The sequence below is a fragment of the Mixophyes fleayi genome, chromosome 2 (assembly GCF_038048845.1).
Source record: "Mixophyes fleayi isolate aMixFle1 chromosome 2, aMixFle1.hap1, whole genome shotgun sequence".
Taxonomy (NCBI): domain Eukaryota; kingdom Metazoa; phylum Chordata; class Amphibia; order Anura; family Limnodynastidae; genus Mixophyes; species Mixophyes fleayi.
This window is the reverse complement of record NC_134403.1, coordinates 366,085,371-366,110,406: the sequence shown is the minus strand read 5'-3', so window position 1 is coordinate 366,110,406 and position 25,036 is coordinate 366,085,371. Positions and strand designations below refer to the sequence as shown.

Here is a 25,036-nt window from a genome sequence, read left to right as displayed (position 1 = left end):
CCCTGGATGCCCGAGGCCCTGGTCTGTAGCCCAGTTAGACCTCGGGTTAATTCGGCCATGTTCACGCTGTCAGTGAGAGGAGCCACGATCAAGCAGCGAAGCGATAAAAGAGCATATAAGGTAAGTACAGAGCATGTAGCATAAGTCTGCTTTGTAATATGTAGGTGTTAGAACCCAGTTAGGCCCAGAACAGGCTTCCCAGGTCAAAGTTCTGGCCCGTGTACACCAACAGAAGGTGTGACCGGGATCTTAAACCCCTAGTATGTCCTTTGGGATCCAATGTCACCAGTCTTTATAACCATGTCATATCTTCCACACACTTGTTGGTAAGAACTTTGGGGACTATTTATGACACTTCTTATTTTCTATAGGTTATGATATCTTATCATAGTGAGTAATGTATCTCGTTTTATTAAAATTGTTACTTTAAAATGCTGCAATCCCCTGAAAACTTCAGTTTTTATATTTTGGGAGAGTGAGCAAGTATGATAAGTAGGCGGTCCCATTGTTGCTATAAGAAACTGAATGTGTTTCTCTCAGATTCCCTAAACCAACACATAAACCCTTTGCATTCCCCTATTGCGCATGAAAGAACGTGTAATAAGTACCCGCGTTCTGCCCATAGCGCACCTACACCTGACCGCGGCCTCAGCGCACTGCTCAGTTCCCCCTGCAGCTGGTGGGGCTGATACCGCCTACTACTGTCTCCGCTGTGTGCACACCCCTGGGATGACGCGTTCTGTTTATCGCCACCAGCTCGCAGTGTATGTCCTGGGTAACTGATGTATTCCTAGCGGTACCGGCTATGATGTCCCGTCCTCACCCCGGGCGGCTCCGGATCCTCATAATGATGATTATGTTACGGGCAGGGAGGCTACAAGGTGAGTGGTCTCAGTGCAGTCTCTATACTCCGTCTACACCGCTCTGTGCTGCACCTACACCAGCTGTCTGCTATATACATCTGTCTGTTCTCCTTACTGCAGCGCTGTAATTCTATATTACTGATCTCTATAGTACATTATATTCATAGTGTACGTCCTGATCTTTATAGTACATTATATTCATCCTGTATGTCCTGATCTCTATAGTACATTATATTCATCCTGTATGTCCTGATTAGAAATTTTCACTGACCCTCATGTTCTTGTTTTGGTTTGGTATGATCTGGATTAACTTCGTGTTTTGGTTTTGCATAACTGCCTTTGCGTGTTTTGGTTTTGGATCCCGTTTTTTTTTCTTAAATCCCTATTTTTTTTTTGCTAAAATCATGTATTTTTGCTTTTTCCTCCTATATTATTATTAACTTCAATAACACTCATTTCAAGTCATTTGCAGTCAATTTTGACCACTTCATAGGTCACAATATTATTATCATACACTTTTGGACAAAGACTACAGCGGTCTGGCATGGATGGTAAGCGACAGAGCAATGACACAAACACACGGCAGTTCATAGCACATCTAGGACCCATAGCCACAGAACAGTGTCAGAAAAGAAAAGTGGTGCAAGATGGAATTTTCATTGGATCATGAAACCAGTTATGGTTCATTTGATTGCTCCACCTGGTGCTTGGATAACTGTGGTAATTCTACAGCTAATACATGGCAACGAGTGCTGGTTCCCCTCCCCCCGGGATGCGTGCTTTTATCAGACCCAGACCAATCCAGGGTGCCAGACAATGCACTAAAAAGAGCCATTGTAATTCCCAGCAAAAAGCAAGTTATTCACTGAGCTTCGAATCAGCTCTAATTCCCACAAAATTATAATATAGTCAGGTACCTTTGACGCAGATTACAAACACTTTCTGCAATACAGATGAAACAGCAGCAAAGTGGAAGGTAATACATATACACGTCTATTTAGACACCATGATTACATTACTTCTGAAGGCAACATTGCTCTTTGTTAATAAAACTGTTGTCTTTATACAGTTGAAAAAAATTTAAAATAATCCTCCACCATTCTTTGGATGTTGATAATTACGGGTCTTTTTTTCTTGACCAAGGTGAAAGGTGGGGATTACCCCTGGGGATTACCAGGGGCGGGCTGGCCCGGGGGGCAGGGGCTCGGTCAGGTTGCTATTAGGGCCGGAGGGTAGGCTGGCCGACCGGCCGCCCCCCCCCCCCCCCCCCCCGGATGCAAAATACAATACTTTCCACCGTGGCTGCATCTGATGACATCCCTTTTCATGTGATGCGGCCGCCTGTGTGCCCCCCGGCCACGCCCCTCCCAGCCCGCGCCTGGGGATTACTATTATCATGACTGGTGCCAGCAGCTGCTTGGTGCTCCTGGTCTTCTGTGTACTGCTGTGAATCCATTTTGATAACACAGTACACTGTGACTCCAGATTAAAAACAACACTGCTAGTCCTATTATTTCTATTTCTGCAATGACAAAAAGCAATGGAGCTCTCCGGAATGTTACTGGAGACTTTGAAGAACACTGCTACCCCTCCTCTTTCTTTTCTACCTATGACGCTGCCCAACTGCTCTACAGACTGCCAAGAATTGTGATACCCATTCTGTGTCCCTCTGTGAAATGACGCTGGATCGCCGTGGAGAGCGGTACTTATAGAATCCAAAACTCGCGAGATCCGACGACGTAACAATGACGTTTTGCCTCGTTTTCAATTCCGAGGGCGCGCGAAAGTACCGAGCCATCTCAGTACTCGGATCTGCTAAGTTCGGATGTGTTCGGTTCCCGGAGAATCAAGCCTGAGCATCTCTACCAACAATATCATTTTGCCTATAGTCTATACAATAACAACTCGGCTCTAAAAGTTTCAATATTTTCCATTTAATTTTGATCTTTATGTTCTGAAATATACAATGAATGCATGTTCTGCAGGAAATATTTACTTTTTCCTTTTACACTGTTTTTGAAATCTAAGATATACATCTTGAATTTCAGCACAATGGGCCTGATTCATCAAGATGCGTATTCTGAGCGCAACCCGTGTTCAGTATTATACACACATATTTAGGCTTTGCACACTCCCAAATTTATTAAGGCACGGATCTCTAGATACGTGCGCTGACGAATTGTGGTGCAGGGCTGCTCTGTTAGCTCTACTACACAGGACGCTGCAGGGTACGCCGACGGGTGTGGGGGCATCGCAGGCACCAGAACTACGTTCTCTATACAGTGTAAAAAGATAGATATTAACTCTTATAATAGACGCGAGGTATATTTATAAGCTAGTGAATTTCCCATGCTTCTCACTGACAGTGTGGGAAAGCTCCCTAGCTTATAAACAGACCTCACATCTTTCAATATTTCATTCTGCGTCGTGTGTTCCTCCATAAAGGAACTAAGTTCTCATCGTGTACATGGTTTCTTATATTGCCAACCCAGATTCAGAGGAATATTTTGGGTTCTTTAAGAGTCAAGAGAAGAAGATTTTTTTTATAACTGCCTGTGGAATTTTTTGGGGTTTAATTGTTTTGGACCTTGGATGTGATCTTTTTTGGACAGCTACAAGACCGTGGAATGTTTTTTTTTTTTTATTATGGACTCAAGCCTTAAGGATCAAAAGCTTATAATACTGTATCCATTTACAGATTAATAAAGCAGATGATAAGTATATCTAGGGTTTTATTATTTTTATTAAAATGATATGGTATAAAAGAGGTGTGTGATTTGTTTACATTTTAGTTTGTGGTGCTACATGGCTCAGCGGGCCCTGTGTGTCAAGGTATTCTGGCACTTGTGGTTCTCCAAGTACCAGTATACCTTGTCTGCTGTTGGTTTGCTGGTGCTAGTAGTTCTACAAGCACCAGCATACCCAGACTGTTAAAGGCAGCCTGGACATGCTGGTGTATGCAAAGCTTATCAAAGCTTCATGCATTGCAGAACATCGCAGTCTCCATAGTAATCTATGGGGACTGTGATGCTGCATGTTATTTGCCTAAACTAACGATTTAATTAGGCTGACTGGCACCTGTAGTTCCACAAACTACAATAGTGTTTAATTTATGTTCTTTACACTTTCATTACCCCACATCCACTGCCCAGGAGTGTGGGAAGAGCCCTAGTGGTTTCAGCACAGGGCTGGGTATCCCTGGGGTGAGGGAGGCACACATTTTCTCTCTCTGGGGGCAACACACCCCTTCCCCCCCACCCAATTCACTCCCCTAACTTGCATGCTGTAGTATGTGTCCTTTTACATGCTCTGGTGAACAAAAGACAGCTGCATCTATGTGCCAGTTTTGGGCATGAGGGATTTCGCGGACGATACGCTCAAGATCGGCAGATACGTTCCTTGATTAATCAGGCCCAATATATCCTCAAATTTAGAATGAAAAATAACTAACATGCCTGCCTATGAGCCATAATCGCATCATTAAACTTAATTATGTATTTTGTATTATCTCAATGAGAACTATAAATACATATCGCTGGTCTCAAACCTGATTGACCTTAAACAAACCAATTCCTCATATAGGAATGAATGACTGGTTTGTTAATGAATGTTTCTCGTGACACCCTAGTGTGGGGTGTAGTGCCAAAACAAGACATTACAAGCAGTGTTGCACCCATTAACCGTTTAATTGTCTTCTCACTGGATATAACTATATCAATTGAATTTTGTCAATGTCCATTTCATGTTCCTAAAACATTTTCTTTTCATCTCAAGATATATTCCATATAATAAAATAATATCTGTATCTCAACCTTTTCAATGTACCTCTTTCAGTGAATCTCTCTAAAATTATGCTGGAGTCACTGTAAAAAAGCCAGAGCTTCGATCACTCTAAAGAACTAGATTTTAAAAGTCCACCATGACACCCATTGGTCCTAAAATATTTATACCAATGATTTGTCATCTCCATAAGAAAAAAATTTCCCACAGCACCATTCGAAATAACTGAATTAATATTTAAAAAAAGCAAAAAACATCCTGTTACTACTTTGATTCTGAATCTGTTCACCACTTTAGCACACTGCTTTTACAGGTGCCGAACTTTTAATGGAGTGATGGCAAATTAAGTCTGAGCCAAAACACTGCACAGAATAAAGATTAGGGGCTAGATTTACTAAGCTGCGGGTTTGAAAAAGTGGGGATGTTGCCTATAGCAACCAATCATATTCTAGCTTTCATTTTCTAGAAGGTACTAAATAAATGAAAGCTAGAATCTGATTGGTTGCTATAGGCAACATCCCCACTTTTACAAACCCGCAGCTTAGTAAATCTAGCCCTAGGTGTGTTTTTCTTGATATCCAGCAGAGGTTGGCTGGCTCCAAGCTTGTCTTTGCTATATGGATTATGGGCCTGATTCATTAAGGATCTTAAGTTAAGAAACTTCTTATTTCAGTCTCCTGGACAAAACCATGTTACAACGCAAGGGGTGCAAATTCGTTTTCTGTTTTGCACATAAGTTATATACTGACTGTGTTTTCATGTAGCACACAAATATCAACTTTAAATTTCAGTGTACAAATAAGTTATCAAGTATTTGTGTGCTACATGAAAAAACAGGCAGAACATTTTTTTAATGTAAATTTTCATAGACTTGTCCTGGTAACACATTTTCTGCAGGTTCATCTGCATTGCACTTATTATGCACTGTAATATATTCTTAAATTATCTTCTTCTGGTAACTAAGTGCAAATCTTCGTGTTACATAAGTTGCTCAACTCTCTTTCTGGGGTCTGTGCATCAGTAAGATGCGGTGCAACTAAAAATATGCATCGCTGCACAGTTTATGCACCACGGGAATGCACCCCTATCAGGGCCGGTGCTAGGGTCCATGGCGCCCTAGGCAAAATCGGCGCCCTCTCTCCCCCCCCCCCCCCCCCGCAAAAATCGGCGCCCTCCTCCCCCCTCACCCCGTCTTTTCTTACCTTGTCTCACCACCGCCGCCTCACTGCTCCGTCTCCTCCCCTCCACTCACTGACACTAGTGAGTGGAGGGGAGGATACGGAGCAGAGAGGCGGTGGTGGTAAGCAATAGCCTCTCCCCCCTCCCCCGTGCATCTGAATGCTGTGCGGCGGCCGTGACAGGTATGGTCAGCGGTCGCCGCACAGTTTTAAAATTAATTTCCAGTTCTTTGGCGCCCTCCAGGCGCCCTCCAGAGCCCGGCGCCCTAGGCAAGTGCCTAACCTTGCCTAATGGGAGCGCCGGGCCTGACCCCTATGCTGCAATCTGTCTTTTCTATAAATTTATTGCATATTTGCACATGTTTCGGCGCTTCATTAAATCATTGCACAATGATGGTATCTATTATAATCAAAGCCCTTTAATTGTTTATCTTCTTTCTGTTTGTTTTACCAGGCGATGTCAAATAATTTCATACCCTTATGCCATGCCCTGTCAGGAACATTAACCTGCACACCACTTGTGGCTTAAAAATATATTGCAACTTTAAACATGATTGATTCTCAATAGCCATTATAGCCAGAAACACTTTTCCCACCATCAACTACAAATGTATTTCCCCATACATCCCTTAGATTGTTAGCTCATTTAGCCAGGACCATCATTACCTTCTCATGTCATTTGTATGTGATTTGTGTCACGATCCTCTCAATGTACAGCCTACGTAATAAGTTGCTGCTTTATAAACAAAAGATAATATGATGTTTGTTATTGTAATGATAGTGTTTTGTAATCTTTTAAAAACGTTTACTTGTGTTTTTCAGTGAGAGTCGATGAGAAGGTGTACGCTTGGCTGGGATCCAATGTGACCCTGAAATGCACAGTGGAGACACTGGACCATGTAACACAAATCACCTGGCAGCGGAGAGTGAGCGGAGACATTGAGAACTTTCTCACCTACAATGAAGGGTCTGAACCAAGACACCTGACCCCATTTGCAAGGAAAGTGAAACTCTTGCGCACTGGAGCCAAAGATGGATCAATTGTTATTGGGAATGTTACACTGGCTGACGAGGGGACATATTTCTGTATCTTCACCATATTCCCCGCTGGACCAACAAAAGCAGAGACAAATTTACAAATTTGGGGTGAGAAGTGGTTTTCAATTAGCATAAAATATCTATGGTTTGTGTGGACTATTTTATTATTGTATTTATTATTTAGACTTTTTATTTTGGTGGTACAGCAGAATGGCATATACATCCAATGCATGGCACAGGGAAGGCAGTGAAACAAAGAACAACTTCCACCCATGCACATAGTACAGCATAATTTAAATTGTTTCAAATTGGGATGGCACAGGATGGAGAAAGCGAGGAGGCAGGCAGCGCCCGCATTTATTATTATTATTAATATTTATTTATAAGGCGCCACAAGGCATCCGCAGCGCCGTACAGAGACAAACAAAATCACAATACAATGGGAGACAGCACAGTACAGAAAACACAGCAACTCAGTACGCTCAATGCACAGCTAGAGAGGGCGGGGAAGGGGGAGGGAGGATCCGCAAACGACGGGGCCCAAGAAGGAGGGCGCGGAAGACAGGGAGACCCCCAGGGGTGAGGAGGGAGCGAGAGTGGACGTGGGGTGGAGGACCCTCGAGGAGGAGGGCTAAGTAGCTGGAGAGCAGAGTTAGAAGTGGTGGAAACAGGAGGAGAGATGGCCCTGCTCAGAGGAGCGTACAATCTAAGGGGAGGGCATTGGCCCCATCCTGTAGGAAGAGAAGTGGTCTAGAGATGTGTGAATTGTGGATGTGCAAAAAAGTAAATACAATCAAATAATGAGTAGAGCATTGAAGTGATCTACCCAGAGGATCCAGACTTTGCCAAACGTTTTTGCAGAATTCCGAAGACTGCTGGTGGTCCATTCTGTGACAGATGTTCCAAATTCGACTAATCATTGATGCAGGCTCAGGAGGACTAGGGTCCTTCCGGGAGACCAGTTGGCACATAGCAGCACTAAGGAGGAGGAGGATGTATTCAGGATATTTGGGAATTGGTAACCTGATTTGGGCTCAGGATGATGAGAGCGGGGGGCAACTCTACCAGATGGGCTGAATGAGTCTACATGTGCGCAATTCCTCCAGAGATGAGAAGACGAGGGGGTTGAGGCATGGATCCTGGAGGGGACCATGTACAATTTATAGGCGTTCTATTTTATCATATATTGAGCTCTTTGTTAGATTCTATCTGATGATGATCCAAGTCGAGACTCTCTCCCATCTCCATTCATATAGGGTTTTATTAGATATGGAAATAGAATTTGCATAATGCTCCTCAACTCATTTGCTTACTTGCTTGTTTTGCATCTGAGTGGAATGCTGACATAATTTATTTTACCTGCCGTTCTTAAAAAAAATCTGCTTCTGTTTTCTATAGCTGCAAACGGACGTTCCCAGAAGTTATACATTGTTTACTCACTGAAGTGTTGTTTGGTCCACCGCTTAATATAGAGACAATCTATTGTTCTGTTTGAGGTGGAAAGTTAGCTTTTACCCTTAAATTATTATATCAGTGCATTATAATGTAGGATGAAGCAAGAGAGGAAAGAAATGGGTATTTACACAAGAAGAATATATATTATTAGATGTTTTTTGCTTCGTGCAAAATGCACCTATTTGTGCTTGCTCAGTGCATCAGGCATTTATACATATGAAATAAATACATTTTGGAAGTGTTCTATAATGGGATGCAAAATAATTGCAGTTTAGCTACACTTTCAAATAAAGGGTTTTTTGTTTTCCCCTGTAGGTATAAAATTAAAACCACTAAATGTGTACACAAGCTAATAAATAGATTCACATGTGTAAATACATGTGTCTATATAATCTATACATTTAATGATAACATTTATTTAAAGACTTCTAGTAAGACTGTTTATTCTTATAAATCGAATATATGTATTATCATGAGATCGGGGTGCAGATCCCGTCTCTTGGGATAGACGGTAGCATTAATGCACCAAGCCAAGTCACAATAGATAGTTAAAGGGCTGTGGCAGAGCTAGTTTTTATCCAAAGCATAATGACAAACCGTAAGATAAATCCTGCCTCTCCGGCACCAACTAAACATTGGTTCACTCTCTGTGGGGAACCTAATGTCCAAGCCGCAAACAACTTCTTGGCAATAAGTAAGTTCAGTTCACTCACAAAACAGTAGCAGCATTTCCCCTCTCTGTAGAGCTATGGAGCCTCTGTCCTCAGCTAATGACAAAGGGAGACTGATCACGCTGACGATATTTTAAAGATATCTTACAGGTGCCACCATTTTGCTGCTGTCAGACTGGAAAATCAGAAGACCTGAACTGTGCCTACTGAATGGAGCCCGGCCTCATTCTCCATTCATAACCCTTTCTCCATCTCTTACTCAAGCTGAAAAGCTTTCTGAAAAGCTATCTTTCCAAACACGCAAAGATTTTTCCTTGGGGTTAAAATGCATGGGACACAAACCAGGGGCATATATTCCTTTCTTAAATCACTTTCCCAATGTTTCTGTCGCATATCCCACTACTGTTTCGACCTAGGGCCTGGAACACTTGTAGCCCTTAAACAGAAGATACGGGACAGCGCATCTCCATTTGCCAGTTGATGTCCTGGACTATGCTCAACTGAGACTTTACAATTTTCCAAGGCTAAAAACTATCTGGTAACATGTGCATTCTTTTATTCGTTCTCACACATCCATTTCAATGGAACGTGATCAGTAAATTAGTTTAAACTGCTTTCCCAGGAGGTAATATCTCAGTGTGTCTAATGCCAATTTAATGGCCAAGGCTTCCTTTTCAACAAAGGCATTCCATCTTTCAGGTTCAACCTGCTTAAATAACTTATGGGGTGCTCTTCCCCATCAATAAATTTTGGGACAATACAGCACTTATCCCTACATCCAAGGTGTGGCAGGATGGATCGCCTATGCCACCCTATCTATTGGTTCTGGGAACCGGCTGGGCTTACTTTGCCACTGTTTCCTTACGTTATCTCAAGGCGCCCTCTTGCCACAGTAGGACAATGCTGCCACCACTGGACTCCTTAACCGGCATCCAGTACCGGGTTCTTCTAGGTAACTGTCACCTGCTGGGGTACCCCCTTGCTGGTGTACCTGGGCTGGTACTCCTGACCTCTTACTATGGATCAGGGTTGCTGTGGATGGATCCCCCCTGGCCTATCACACTGACAAGAGCTGCAGGGTAGCAGGTAGAGCGGTGGTTCAGAAAAAGCTGGATCCAAACCTCAGATTTTGGGTCTAATCTGTAGATCCCAGGATTTTCAGCATGGAAGATATTTTTAAGCACGTCTTTGAAGCAAGTGATGTTTATTGGTTCCTCACTGGTTAAAGGTACCAGTGGATAGTTAATATCAACCGAACAAAGTAGTATGTGAGGCACTCCTGTCCACAAAAGAATTTTTTAATTCATAAACACAATCAATTTTATTGTTAATTTTCCATATAAAGATAAAATCAACTTTATTGGTGTTTTCCTTAAAATTTTTGACAGATATTCAGAATATCATCAGAATAGGCGAATTTAAAATATAAAGAAGTGCAAAAGATAGAAATAAAGTGTTAAAGAGATAAAAGTGACCCATAGGGGGAGGCGGTCACAATTACTGGTTAATTTCCTAGTTTGGTGAGTATATAGCTAAATCAATAATAGTTGGTCCAATCTCCAATATAGTTATTATGGAGATTACATATCATTAGACCAAATTAGCTAATATATTCACCGAGATGTTTGCTGTAATATATACAGTCACTGTTATAACAATCAAGGGTAGGTATTGATTATTCTTGTTAATTATATAATTGTTCTGTCACACAACCCAGAATATAGATATGTATAGTGTGTAAATTTCAGAAGAAGGAATTGATTAGGTGGACCCTTACTTTTGTATTTTTAATTTCTTGTTTTTTACTTTTGCAATTTATTAAATATTTTTATTTTTATATATCTTGTCATAAGAATGGTGTTTAGACAGTATATAATTTCAATTGGTTACATCCACTAATCCCACCAGTGGAGTATATGAACATCCAAAGTATTATTCCCTACAGCACGGCGGAAATATCCCTGCTATGAAGTGATTATACTAAATAGCTCTGTTATCCAAAACTGGTATTGAGAGCTCTAAATCTGGTTGCGGTCAGCTAATCTCTATGTGGTGATCCTAACTAAGTGGAGCGTCCCATCGTTATATATGGCCACTATAGTACTGAGCGGAACCGTTCACTGGGAAAACCAAACATATGGATTGTTGTCCTCTCCTGTATTTGTGAAGCAGGCTCTCCCTCCTTTGTCTCTTTTGCAATATCCACCAGGATGTCTCCCATGCACCAAATCATACAGCGAGAAACTTGTGGCAGATTGTGGAACGTCTCTAATAGCCAGCAACAAATATGGTAATCCCAATTTTCTTTCCATCCTTGTCTACCACCTTTTTAAACATAGTTTTTAATGTTTTGTAAATGTCCGGCTGTTGTGTGACCATGAGCTAGGTCCAACACTGTTTTCCTCTATGGTTTGGGGACTATCGGCTGTTTCAAAATGTCTTTCCCTTTTATTGTCACCTGTTATAACAATTCATTATGTAGGGCCATTTAGGAGAACCTACCATCAAGACCTACAGGCTTCCCATTAACAAATCTCACATTCTCTCTGGTCCTGGCTAGAGTGAGGTTCATCAACTGCTCTGAGGCAAAACGTTCTTTCCTCACTTCCATGTCAGGCATATGCTCAACCGATTCACCCCTACGGCTTTCCTCATGAGGAGGGATCTCATTTTGCACAGTCCTGCTGGCTTCACCGCTCTGGTTCCCTAGACGCACTAGAAGAAGGAAATACACCTTCAGTATTACCAAAGGGTTCTTGGCTACTCCCTCTTGTAACCATATGTTTTTCCTACAGTTTCCAGAAGAGGGGAAAATTTCTTCCTCAAACAGCCTCATGTATCAAGAAAGGAACCAGGCTCTCTATAACAACACTTGAACCACAGGGGGTCTCTATCGTCACTTTAGCTGTATCATAACGCTGAGTGGCCAGGTATAACAGGAGGGCCCAGTGCTACTTAACATTGAGATGGTGCGGGGGCCCGATCGTTGGTCATGCCCAATGCTGAGTATCATGGGTTGTTACAGAAAGGGGGAGGGATGATTTTTTTTCTTTTACTTGTATTTATTTTTACCCTAGCTAATGTAGTGTTTTGCTAGGCGGTTTGGACTAAACCCCCTATGCGATTATTAAACCTCCACACATCTGCAGCAGTTTGAATGCTCACCCTCCAAACAGCAGCATAGTAACTCCTCTGATTTTGGGATGAAAACAACTTCAGCAATTTCAAAAGCGCATTTTAGCAAACATCATCTGAAATGCTTAGTGAGCAATGCAGGCTGCTATTTTCCTTATTTTGTGCTGTACTTTGGTATCTAACAGATACCCATAATTTGCAGCTGCAGTTTTCTGTTTAACTGCTTAATATAGAACTTATAGAAGGTTCATTGTTGCTCACGGTTGGGATCCCTCACCTTGGAAATTCCGTGCTTGCCTCTGGCTAAGGGTGATCAAGGCAAACAAGTTCCTGCCTTGTGCGTTTTCATTTTAATATTACACTCTCTCTATGAGACATTATCTAACAGATCCTTGCATTGTTTATGACTGATTTCCAGGGTCTACTGTTCCATCTGGTGGTGAATACGGAATATCAACCTTGTCATGTACCCAACTTCAATGGCTTTCAAATACCCAGTACTGAAAACCATTGGTGCTTGGGAGTTGACTGTGTTTGAATAATGTGAGTTTATGTGACATATAAACATATTTATAGGAAGTAAAGTTAATACATCCAACATATTGCAATTGCTCTCAATTGTATTAAGGGCAACCAGGGCTGTCCTTTCTTTATATTGATTCTAGATAGACAAGAACCAGCTTTTGTGCACACCTGATTTTAACTCCTCGTGACTAGATATATCCCGTAGTTCAGGCTATGATAAGCCATTGAAACTATTTTGCGTCAATAGAATAGTAGTCTTATAATAGGCTTTGACAGGTAGCAGGTGCTAAAACAAGATGGGTAAAACTATCTCACCATAACCAAGTATATTATGAGTTCTCCGTAGCTTTGACCAGTTATTAGAATTGCACTAAACAAGAAACTCTTCCAAATATAATATCAATTTATGAAAGACCTTAGGATGACACAGGTTTATTTATTTTGCTTACAGTTGAACCAGTTGTCCGTGTGGACTTGAAGCCAGTGATAGAATCTCGATGTCCAGACGTCGTGGCTGAATGTGTGGTGGCCCCAGCGAAACCAATGGCCGAGGTTGTGTGGATTACAAATGGGAACAACTATACTTCAAAAGAAAAAACAACTCAACAGACCGATGGGACAATGAGTGTGAGGAGCGAGTTATATATGACGCCTACTCTAAACTTATATGGCCAAGGAGTGACTTGCCTTGTGTATCAGCCGGAAGTCACGTTTGCAGAGCAGAGAAACGTTACGGACAACGTGACCTTGACCAATATTCAGTGTAAGTAATGGATGAGTGACGAATGTTTAATCTGTAGTGTAGCTATGTTTCCTAGTTGTCTAATCACCCTGGGTAGATACCGGGTTTTCTGGCCCAATTCTACCCACTTTACTCTGGCTGGTCACCCACGGGTGCCTTCCTAACCCAGTACCATCTACGATTCGTATAGTCAATCAGTCAAATGCAGTTAGAAAGTAAAACAATACATTTATTATAACAAAAACAATCACTAGATTATTATGTACACACGGTAAATAACTGCCAGGCAGGTTTACCACCTCATCTGTCCCTTACTCCACTAGCGTAAGGGATTACAGCCACCTGGCTGTCCGGGCTTGACGAACTGTGGATCTGCCAATGTATTTCACTGGTAGAGAACGGCAACTCTAAAACCAGCCACCCTGCATATATCCCCCCCCCCCCCCTTCCCGGAGTCGCTCCTTATATCTACGGTCTAATTTCCACAGAGCTTTCCCCCTCTCTGGGGCAAACCCCTGGGCCTTCTCTTGTTAATCATTGATCAGTGCTGGACTAAGAGGGGGTTGGAGAGGGGAGTGAAGATGAGCTGTCCTTCCACAGAACCTCCCCTGTTAGATGGCCTGTCTGGACTAGTCTTATGAGAACAATGGGCACTAATTAGTTTTCCCCCTCCGTTATCTTGCAGCCTGATCCCTACCCATAAGCCCTTGCTTCACTGTAAGGACAATGAATAACAACCTCACTGCCACATCATCAATATACAATAAACAATATATATATTTACAATGAGCTACAATGTCCCCTTATCCACATGTAATTAGACACTGTATTTGTACTCTGTTGATCTGGGGAACAAAAGCAAAGGCTATAAAAAGTACATGCTGTAATCCATATGATGTGAGAAATGAGGAACAGGATTGTTACAGTGTTATCACACTCGTTTCGTCACTGAAAGCTTTGGCGTATCTCCAATGTCTAACCTAAAGCTTTATCCCTTCTCTCTTATTAACTGTGAATAGATGATACATTGTTAATGGGAAACAGATCGTGTTGCATTGTTACATCATGGCAGCCAAGGGTAAAGTCTATTCCCATGTTCTCTTGAGTGACAGATTTGCTAAAGTTTTTGATGCATGTCCCATTTTCCTGCCAAACGAGTTTGCTCAGTTTTTGGTGTGTTGCTTAAAAGGCAATGTAATTAGTGTTCCCCATCATCACTCAATGGCTTTTATACTCGGTCGACTGTGAAAGTGCTTTGAGGAGAAGTTACATTTGTCTATATTGTGAATTATAGACCATGCTAACAGACCCCTGTGAAGTGGTTTTGGTTTTGGATCTAGATTAGCTTTGTGTTTTGGTTTTGGTTTTGGCAAAATCGCCCTCGTGTGTTTTGGTTTTGGATTTTTTAGAAAAAACCCTAAAATATGCTAAAATCACATCATTTTGCTCTTTTTTTTGTTCCTAAATTATTATTAATCTCAATAACACAAATTTCAAGTAATTTGCAGTCAATTTAGACCACCTCACAGCACAGGTCACAATATTATTTACATACACTTTTCGGACAAATACTGCAGGGACCTGGCTGGATGGTAAGCGACAGAGCAATGACTCAAACACAGCAGTTCCTAGCACATCTAGGACACATTGGCACACAGCAGTGGCAGAAAAGATAAATGGGGGTCCGCCCTCCCTTCCACCCTCCGGGATGTTGGATCTTTAAAAGGAGTTCAAAACTCGTGAGATCACAGAACCGACGACGTCACAATGACGTTTTGCCTCGTTTTCAATTCCGAGTACACGCGATCCCCTAAGTTCCGAAGTGTTCGGTTCTCGAGGAACCGAGCCTGAGCATCTCTAGTTTTAGGAGTTAATCTGCTGTTAATGTGCTTTTATGCTGCAAAGTGGATTGAAAATAGGGTGTTTAGTTTCTAATGGGCATATTTCCACCATTGCATTCTACAATTTACTTATGTTTGGCTCCATTTTTAAAAATGAAGTTCATACATAATCAGGGTTTAGTTTTGAATGAGGTTCTGGAAAGCACTTATGTTTCTAATGTTGGCCATCCACACTGTTATAATACAGTCAATATCAGGCCAATTGCTTTATCACAGTGTGTATGGCCTGAGAATGACTGCAGTGCCCACTTGGATCACTATTGGTCATGTACATACATGCAGTCGCCTTGTGAGTGTGATCATCCTCCAACCACACTAATGGGCCCCGATGACGTTTGAAGTGATCTGGCCCCATGCTCTGAATGGATGGTTATTATCCAGCTTTGCAATACGTGTGGCCAAATTGGATAATAATCTTGTCACTCGGCATACACTCCCCGGTTCTTGCATCTTAATTTCCCAAAAAAAGTCTAAGCATTCTAGTTTAATAGGACCGCACGTGAGGCTGTTCCATTAATTTTCTGGTATTTATATATGTTGATGGTGTTAGGAACCCCTCCAACCGGTGCAGCAAAACCCGGAGTCTACTCAGAAAGTCTGGTGTTCGCTGTTGCCCCTGATGGTGGGGACAGACTTGGCCGCAGACAACGGAGGGTCGTGAAATGTGTACCGGCTGGGGGGAACCCAGGAAGGCGGAGTGAAGTCCAGGCAAGGGTCGAACAGGTCACAGGCAAGACGGCAGCGTCAAAGTCCAGGCAATAGATCAAGGGTCACTAGCAAACAATCGTGGTCAGTATCCAGGCAAGGGGTCAAGGGTCACAGGCAATAAATCGAAGTCAGAAATCCAGGCAATAGGTCAGCAACAATAATCAAGATCAATGATATATACAGAGAACAGGACTGAGCAGGGTAGTGTGCTGGGAAGCAGGGACTATAACCGGCAGGGAGGTTTTGCCCCTTTCTGCCTTAAATATAAGCATGGCCCAATGAGAGTGTAGCAGACACAGGGAAAAAATAATCCGCTGGCCCCTTTCTTAATTTGTGCACGCACCCGGCTGTCCTGGATGCCGGAGTGCGGCGCTACACACAGAGCGTCCCGACCGTTGCCTTGGCAATGGCCGGGGCAATGCGGAAGTGATGTCCCGGTCGTCATGACAACAGCCGGGACGTGGAGGCAGAGGAGAAAGCGAGTCGCGGCGGTGCCCGGAGCCGCGGCGGCTCGTGACAGATGGAAGTAAAGATTACTAGTTACTGTAAATAGCTTGAAAAAATTGGGTAAAATTCAACCTATAAACAAACACATTGGACAAGATTCATCAAGGTGCATCAACTGAGCACAATGTGCCTTTGTATAAAAACGTCTGTAAATCGGCTCTGCATACTTCTGAACGGATCTGAAGATACGTGCGCCAATGAATTAGGGTAAGGTCTCCTCTGCTGTACTACACAAGATGCTGCAGGATACGTCCAATATCTATGTGAAATAAACATTCGCAAAAGAGCACACAAAATAAAACTATTGAATTAATGCTGCATGTTAACATTTATAGGCATTAATGGCAAAACAGTAAAAAAGAAAAAGAAATGTGTATTTATATATATTTTTTTCCATGAAATACATTTATTAAGGTGATCTTAGTGTCTACTGAACATAACTTATTATTAGTCTATATATATATATATATATATATATATATATATATATATATATATATATAGTGATTATATGTACATTGTAGTGTTATTAAAGGTTTAGGTAATAGGAAAGGTGTCATGCCTGATATCATATTGAAGCCCTAATCATCAGCAGCTGTCTGGTGCAGTCGGCGAAGAGATCGCACATTGCATACTTTAGTTATTGATATTAGAGAGTAAAACCTTTGTATGATACTGGCTATGAAAAGGAGCAGACTCCCTGGAGAGAAGACCCCCACCTTTGGATTCCTTAGATTGAATCAACCTATTACCTGTCTGGCCTGGACCCACCCAACGTCTGGACCTATAGAAACAATCTACGTCATCTCTATTGTTCACAATGAAACACTGACTGTATATATATTAGTTGCATCTCACTGGGGTCTCAGTCAACTCTGACACAATATTCTATACAGAATATTGTCCATCGGGTCCGGTGGTTGCGCAGCGTGCGCAAGCGATTGCATTTGGTATGTACTTATCTTTTGGTATTGGCTGTGCTGTACTGTACTGTATCATAATATAATAATGTATTGAATTGTTGACTATTTACATCTGCTAAAATAAACCACCATGTGCTTTGGACACACATACAATTGATTGGGCAATGCTTATTTTAAAACGATAGAATTACTTTAATAATTTGGGGGCTCGTGAGCTTTGGAGGTTTCGTTGCCGATGATACGCAAGACCAACGGATTTCGGTTCCTCAACAAAGGGTGGAGACGCGTCATAAACGGGTAAGAACGCATGGTGTTCAAAACCTGAATTTTACTCTGTGTTGCGAAACCGAATGTCCGTTTTGCATTATCTAGGGCACGCTAACTAGAACCTAGGGACAAAAGAGAAAACTGTTTCTTTTTTTTCTGTCATTGTGCGTTTTAACTGTATTGCATTGTTTAACGTATGTGTACTTCCTGCTGTGCGTACGCGAACTTCCGGTAAACTTGCCACGTGGTTAAACAATCGTGTTGATAGTTATTATACATGCATAGTATAATTACTTGTGAAAGCCTCTGAGACATTATTACTATTGTTGGGAACTTTTGATTTTCTGCGCAGAAAAGGTGTATAGTGTGTGATGTTGTAACGTAGATACACTGTTTTATTGTTGAGGTGCTCAGTTGCTGTCTGACGAGGCGGATTGCCCAACTGAAGGACGGTATACAGGGCAGGTATACCGAATGCAAAAACTGGGTTTTCGCAAAGCGCTACCAATAGATCGCAAGGTTTGCTAATAATTAGTATTGGTAGGCAGTGCGATCCGGTCGCACCGTTAGTGCGAATTGGTGAAGCAGCTAGGAGGAATTATACTGGAAAGGCAGGTTGATTGTATCGACTTTGCGCTCCCAGCGATAATAAACTCAGCAGATTTTTGTGGTTGAGCCAGGGTATCGAGGAGCTGATAGCCCTTGGGGCCCACAGTGATATTTCTGTATTAGGGACCCTCGCCAGGGGCGAGAAAAGCGAGTGAGCGCGGCTAAAGGAAATACGTTCACCGAGGATTATAGATCTCTAGCGGTGAGTATAGCAACAGAGTTGAAATTATTAGGGGGAAAGAACAGAGCATTGCGGTGTGTCTGTATTTCACATTTGGCCGGAAGGAACAGAGCATTGCGGTGTGTCTGTGGTCCGGGTAGAAGGTATATTGTTCAACATGGGTGCTAAGCATACGCTAGAGATGGTCAGTGTACTGCCTAAGGAAGGCCCTATTGGTTCAGCGAGGTTTCTCATGTGTAAGAAATATGGTGCATATGCAACTGTGTATTGTGACACGTGGGTCGGGATGACCAAAGCTTGTGATAGGCCTTTCCCAACAATAGGGAGTTTTAATGCAGAGGTACTAAATACTGTAAAAGATAAAGTACGGTTGATTAAGTCAACGAAAGTGAGAAATGCACATAATCATTGTTTAAAATCATGGCAAATGGAAGGTAACACGTGGCAGAGCAGCGAACGCACAGCGGAAGTGAGTGTAAGGAAAAACACGTGTTCAGCGGAAGTAAGCGTACCGGAAACAAGCATTCCGGAAGTGTGCGTTGCAAAGCGTGGCGAACTGAGCGCAAACACACCCCCGATAAATTCGGTCGGGGCGGGAAGTACAGCCAATACCAAAAATGTAAAAACTGTAACTAGTAAGTTGTATGTTGTTTTAAGTAACGTTAAAAGTAATGTTTCAGGAAAAAGAAGAGGAACGGTCCCACCAGCAGGGGCAGCTGCTGAAAGTGGTGAGGATAATGAAAAGGTTAACACAGGGGGAGACATCCATTGTACGGCAGCAGCAATTTCAGCAACTAGTTTTAGTTATTTGGTAGACTTACATCCTGTCTGCACAGCAGCAGTTCCCAATGGGAAAGCAGACAGGAATAGTGATGTTCCCTTAAAACATGTAGCAAAGCATGATCCATGCACTAGGTCTGAAACATTTTCAATTTTGTCTGATTTCCCTGATCCTAGGAAAGATTTGACCAAATGTCAGCAGTTTATTAGATATTATGGTAATGTGTATGAGCCAACTAATAAAGATTGGCGAGTATTATTGAAGACCTGTCTTCCTCTCAATACTGATATACAAAAGTTCATTAATGATTGTATGTTGGAGGAGGATGAATCCTTAACCGAGGATGATAAACAGGACAATATTAGACATATAATCACACAGTTGGCTATATATTTCCCAGTGATAGTGGACTGGAGTAAAATTTTTAGTATCCAGCAAAAAGATAGTGAAAATGCAGCAGACTATTTTTGCAGAGCTTTGATAGCAATGGGCAAATGTACTGGGGTACCAGACATAAAAGATAATCTATATTACAGAGAGGTTGCTGTTAAAGTTCTAATGGATGGCCTCAGGGAAAACTTGAAAAGAAGGGTGCAAACTTCATTACCATACTGGAAAGGAACCACTGTAAGTGCTCTCAGGGAGTCAGCTATAGAACATGATAAAAGTATAAACAAACAGAAAGAGACACTAAGTGATAGGGTAATGATGATAAGTATCCCAGCACTAGAGGGACTGCACACACGACCACCAGAATACAACCCACATAACAGGAAACCCAGAATAGTGAGATGTTACAATTGCAGAGAAGAAGGACACATTAGGAAAGATTGTAAAAAGGAAGAGAAACAACACAAGTTGAGGAAGTGTTTTCAAGGCAATAAAATAGGACACCTAGCAAAACATTGTGCAGACATGACAGGGACGTGCTTCTACTGCCATAAGAAGGGACGCATGAGTAGGAACTGTGTAGAGAGAAGAATGAATACCTGGGTTGGAAATCACATAGACATCCACAAAAGAGGCGTACACTTCTCTCAGAGGTTCCCCTTTAATTGATTGCACACTCTGTAACAACTAATATTCTGGGGGAGAAATATAGCCGACTCTAGAGTTAATCTGTGGTGAGCATTAAGGTGCAAAATGTAGAAAGAAACTTATTTTTTTAAAAGTAATCTTTGTTAATTTTGTTTGTTCGTTTTATGTTGTCACATGTTTGTTTTCCTAAATCACTAGCCGACGGCAAAGAATAGAAATGTTTGTTTTGTTTGCTGTTTTAAGATAACTATCTTGTTTTTCTTTTCACAGATAAAAGGGGACACAAAAGAAGTATAGACAAGTGTTTAAAAGGGGTGAGATAGAGAAATAGAAGAATTACTCTTGAAAGACTAATTAACAATAGACAATTGGAACACTCTTTTGTTTTAGGCTGCAGTGACTCATGATAATTTGTTTGGCTGAGAATCATTATCCAACAATGAAGTATGTACATACTTTGCTCCAAAATATCGTTTTATGTATTTCAGAGAAAATATGAGTCACTAAGAGTACATTTTCACATTTCTCTATTATAAGTTAGAAAAGTCCGTTGAAAAGGTATGTAGTCAATGAGATACCGAGTTCTTAATGAACAAATGACGGACGACACTGGATTGCACTGTTAAGAACCCCTAGTCAAGTATGGGAAGGGGTCATAGTTAGCAAATAGCTAAGGGGAACAGTGGAATGAATACAGCCATTTCCCCATAGAGTCAGAGTCCAATCCAGCTGTCATTTTGTTGTAAAAATCTCCCTTTCTACATGTATGTTTGTATTCAAACCTTTGTATTCCCATCATTCATTGCTTTCCTATTTCTCGTTCTTTACACAAACGCTAGTCTCCCTCTCTCTCTCTCTCTCTACCTCTCTCTCTCTCTCCCCCCCTCTCTCTCTCTCTCCATCTCTCTCTCTCCCGCTCCCTCTCTCTCTCTCCCGCTCCCTCTCTCTCTACCTCTCTCTCCCTCTCTCTCTACCTCTCTCTCCCTCTCTCTCTCTGCTCTGGTAGAGATAAAATCAGACACAGTCTCAACAATGGGGCTAAAACATATTTTTATGTTTTTACATAAGACAAATTCAGAAGATACACACACTAGATTTATATGAGTTACAGAAACAGTCAGGGGTTTTGTTTTCATGTGTATAGAAACTGCTGATTTTAAGCAGAAAGGTTCTGTTGTGGAAATACGATTCATGTGTTATAGATTGCATATCTGTTTTGTTTTTTTGTTTTGGCTCGTGCCTCCTGTACAAAAATGTGCCTTTTTATGGATGCACAAAGGGTGGAGACAGGAGATTGCTAGAGGATAGGCATACAGATATGCATCTCTGTGTAGAACATTGGAGTAGGATTTTTACCACAAGATACGACATAATGTGAAACCCTAGAAAATGTAGAATTTTCATGTTTTATAATTTTCACTGTTAGACAGGCATGTACTGGATACTGTTATATTTGAAGAAAGTGTTATAGAAAGAGACCTCTTTGCCTTTCCCACTTAGTCAAGTAGCTGAATATGAGGTACTGAGAATGACATGTGAGTTGGCAGAGGGAAAATCGATTGATATACATTGGTCTTTAGCATTTTTCTAGTCTAGAGGGCGATGTTGAGGTGACTGAGAAATCGTTTTATAGCAATACCAGCACATGATTAGGACACTACATAGAGGACTTTATACAGGGACACAGTTACCAACGGAAGTAGCTGCTAGTAAGGTCCACACTTACACGCACAACCATACATGGCTGTCACACCAGGGAGAACATAGCTGTCAAATAGATAGCAGGGTTTTATGTGACAGCTAACAAATCTATGTTTTGTTTTGTTCTTTGTTGTATTGTTTTAGTTTTAAAAAGGTGAACACACACACACATGCACGCATACACATATTGGTTAATATAGGAAGATTTGTGTTACCCGAGGGATAAACTGTCTGGAAGGTGAGGAGTCTGGTGGACTCTGGAGAGATGGACAAGGTAGACCAATAGAGCCATCCCATATCCCTCCTGCTGATGGGTTTTCCTCCAGGTAAAACAAATACACGTCATCCAATTACCACCATGCAGGATCCTCAAGTATACACAGGCGTACCAATGAAATATGTCTGGGTAGAGGTGTATTGAAATGTGTCTAATGTATTACTGTATCATACTCAAAGCTTTTGTTATTTAATGTGATAGTCCTAGAGTTATAATAGATGATAGGGGTATTCATGTTATTGATAATAGATGTATAATGTATGAGTAGTGGTAACAAATCACATACTTTCAGTTAGCCATAAACCAGTGTGAACATAAAGTAGTGGTACTCGGTAGAATGAATTGAATAGACTAAGAGTTGGAACTTGATTGAAGTGCCACTAGTCCTTTCCCGCTACCAAGAGATCACCCCTGGGCAGACTCCTAACCTGTCAGTTTTTGAAATGTTCTTGACCCCTCGTGAGATGAGATTGTAACTGGGAGGCTAGGTTAGACCTTGAGAGAAGGTAAATAGTGAGACAGCAACCGAGAACGTCCAAAACACTGTTTCCTGAAAGGTCACACTAACTGTCAGGATGTTGGATCAGGAGAGTAAGTCGTGGAGCAGTAATTTCTTAAGCTTAGGTTATTTGCCAGACAGGTACCAGGTGTAGGCTACCAGCCTCACGGCTTCAAGGGTAGCAGAGACACACTGGTGCCCATACCACCCACTGCAGAGGGGCCAACACTCAGAGAAGGGTCTAAGGGCACTCATGAGTCTGTACTGGAAGGCCTCGGATGCAGTTAGTAGCACCTGAGCCAAAGGCTAAGACTGTTGTCCAGCATGAAGTTGTAGTTTTTCCTCTTTTGTGTTCTCTCATTTCACTCTCTTCTCAGGACGGTTAATTCTTTTGATTATTGGCAGGTGACAGAGACTGGTTCGGGTAATGATAAGGAGGTATTGGGGAGGAAGAAGTTAGTAGCATAATCAGTCCGGCCAATTACTCTATTCAATTCAGGGGTAAAGGAAAATTTGGAGAGCTTGGAGAAAGTGCGAGGGGCTATTGTCTGAGTAGCATTACGTCCGTAAGTACGGCAACCCCATAGTAAAAAAAGGAGACACACCCAGCGATGCCAGTCCAGTAATATTCGGACTTGAGCAGGCATCCTTGAGAATGATTATCATTCTTGGGAGGGTAAGGTTTTAGACCAAACAAAGTGCTGGGCGTGCTCACGCGTGCCTCAGTGATTATATCAAGTAGGATTAGTTCTCTTTCCACTAAATATTCTTGAGGTACCCGAACTATGGGTGGGAGGTCACTAGGGGAAAAAGTAGGACACCTAGGTCCCTCAGTCTGAAGTCTCCCAATGCTTTACAAGCCGATCACTGTTAAATCTGAGTATTGGGAGACTGGGAAGAACAAACAGACAATAGCCCGCCCACAAGTGTTGATGAAAAGAACTGGTGACATTATTAGATGTGTGTATATTAACGCAAGCTGAAGGAGATTGCATATGACATTATTGATAGACATAGGATGATGCTATTGATGAACATGAAGTGTTTAAATGTATTCTGAGCTTAAAGACATGCGTTGGACAGAAGAACCTGTTAAACTTGAAGAACTGTAGTAGAGAATTCTGTATAGCTGATACACGTTCTACTGTACCATGTACCTTTCCAAATAATGTATTAAGTGTTTTATTGCACCCTTGAAGGGCATACAAAAGGTTATCTCCAAGCTCCAGAAGTGTACAGTTTATAGTAAAAGAAGAAGTCGTTTAGAGGATTAAGACTCTCTCTTATGATAACTTGTTTAGATCTACGAACAGCGTGGACATACACCAAGGGGGATTTGTATTACATAACAATGAAACTGCTGAGATCCTGCTTATAACATCTTTAAGGTGATAGTTTATTGTACTATCAAAGGGTGGACTGTTGAAGTCGTATAATTGGATGAACGAAAGTATATTGGTTTAATATTGGTTTGCCGTGCGTATTGCGAAGCGTACGCCACGTGTTACGTGACGTGGTGCGTTCGCACGGTAAAATACGCACGCACACACTCGCATTACAACAGTTAGTTATTTATATCATTTCATATTGGTTCTGTTACACTGTAATTCGGGAGCAGATAGTATTCGGTTTATTATTAGTCTATATATATATATATATATATATATATATATATATATATATATATATATATATATATATATATAGTGATTATATGTACATTGTAGTGTTATTAAAGGTTTAGGTAATAGGAAAGGTGTCATGCCTGATATCATATTGAAGTCCTAATCATCAGCAGCTGTCTGGTGCAGTCGGCGAAGAGATCGCACATTGCATACTTTAGTTATTGATATTAGAGAGTAAAACCTTTGTATGATACTGGCTATGAAAAGGAGCAGACCCCCTGGAGAGAAGACCCCCACCTTTGGATTCCTTAGATTGAATCAACCTATTACCTGTCTGGCCTGGACCCACCCAACGTCTGGACCTATAGAAACAATCTACGTCATCTCTATTGTTCACAATGAAACACTGACTGTATATATATTAGTTGCATCTCACTGGGGTCTCAGTCAACTCTGACACAATATTCTATACAGAATATTGTCCATCGGGTCCGGTGGTTGCGCAGCGTGCGCAAGCGATTGCATTTGGTATGTACTTATCTTTTGGTATTGGCTGTGCTGTACTGTACTGTATCATAATATAATAATGTATTGAATTGTTGACTATTTACATCTGCTAAAATAAACCACCA

General features: G+C 41.6%; 1 protein-coding gene across 1 annotated transcript in view; it reads left to right on the top strand.

Moving 5' to 3' along the window:
* Positions 1-544: 544 nt before the first annotated feature.
* The window catches only part of LOC142139603 (nectin 1a-like), an 83,901-nt gene continuing 59,409 nt past the window's right edge, over positions 545-25,036 (top strand). Inside the window, exons 1-3 of the mRNA XM_075197349.1 lie at positions 545-881; positions 6,644-6,967; positions 13,097-13,408. Of these exons, the coding sequence (XP_075053450.1) occupies positions 767-881; positions 6,644-6,967; positions 13,097-13,408 (751 nt within the window). The 5' untranslated portion in view covers positions 545-766. The remainder of the gene's footprint in view (positions 882-6,643; positions 6,968-13,096; positions 13,409-25,036) is intronic.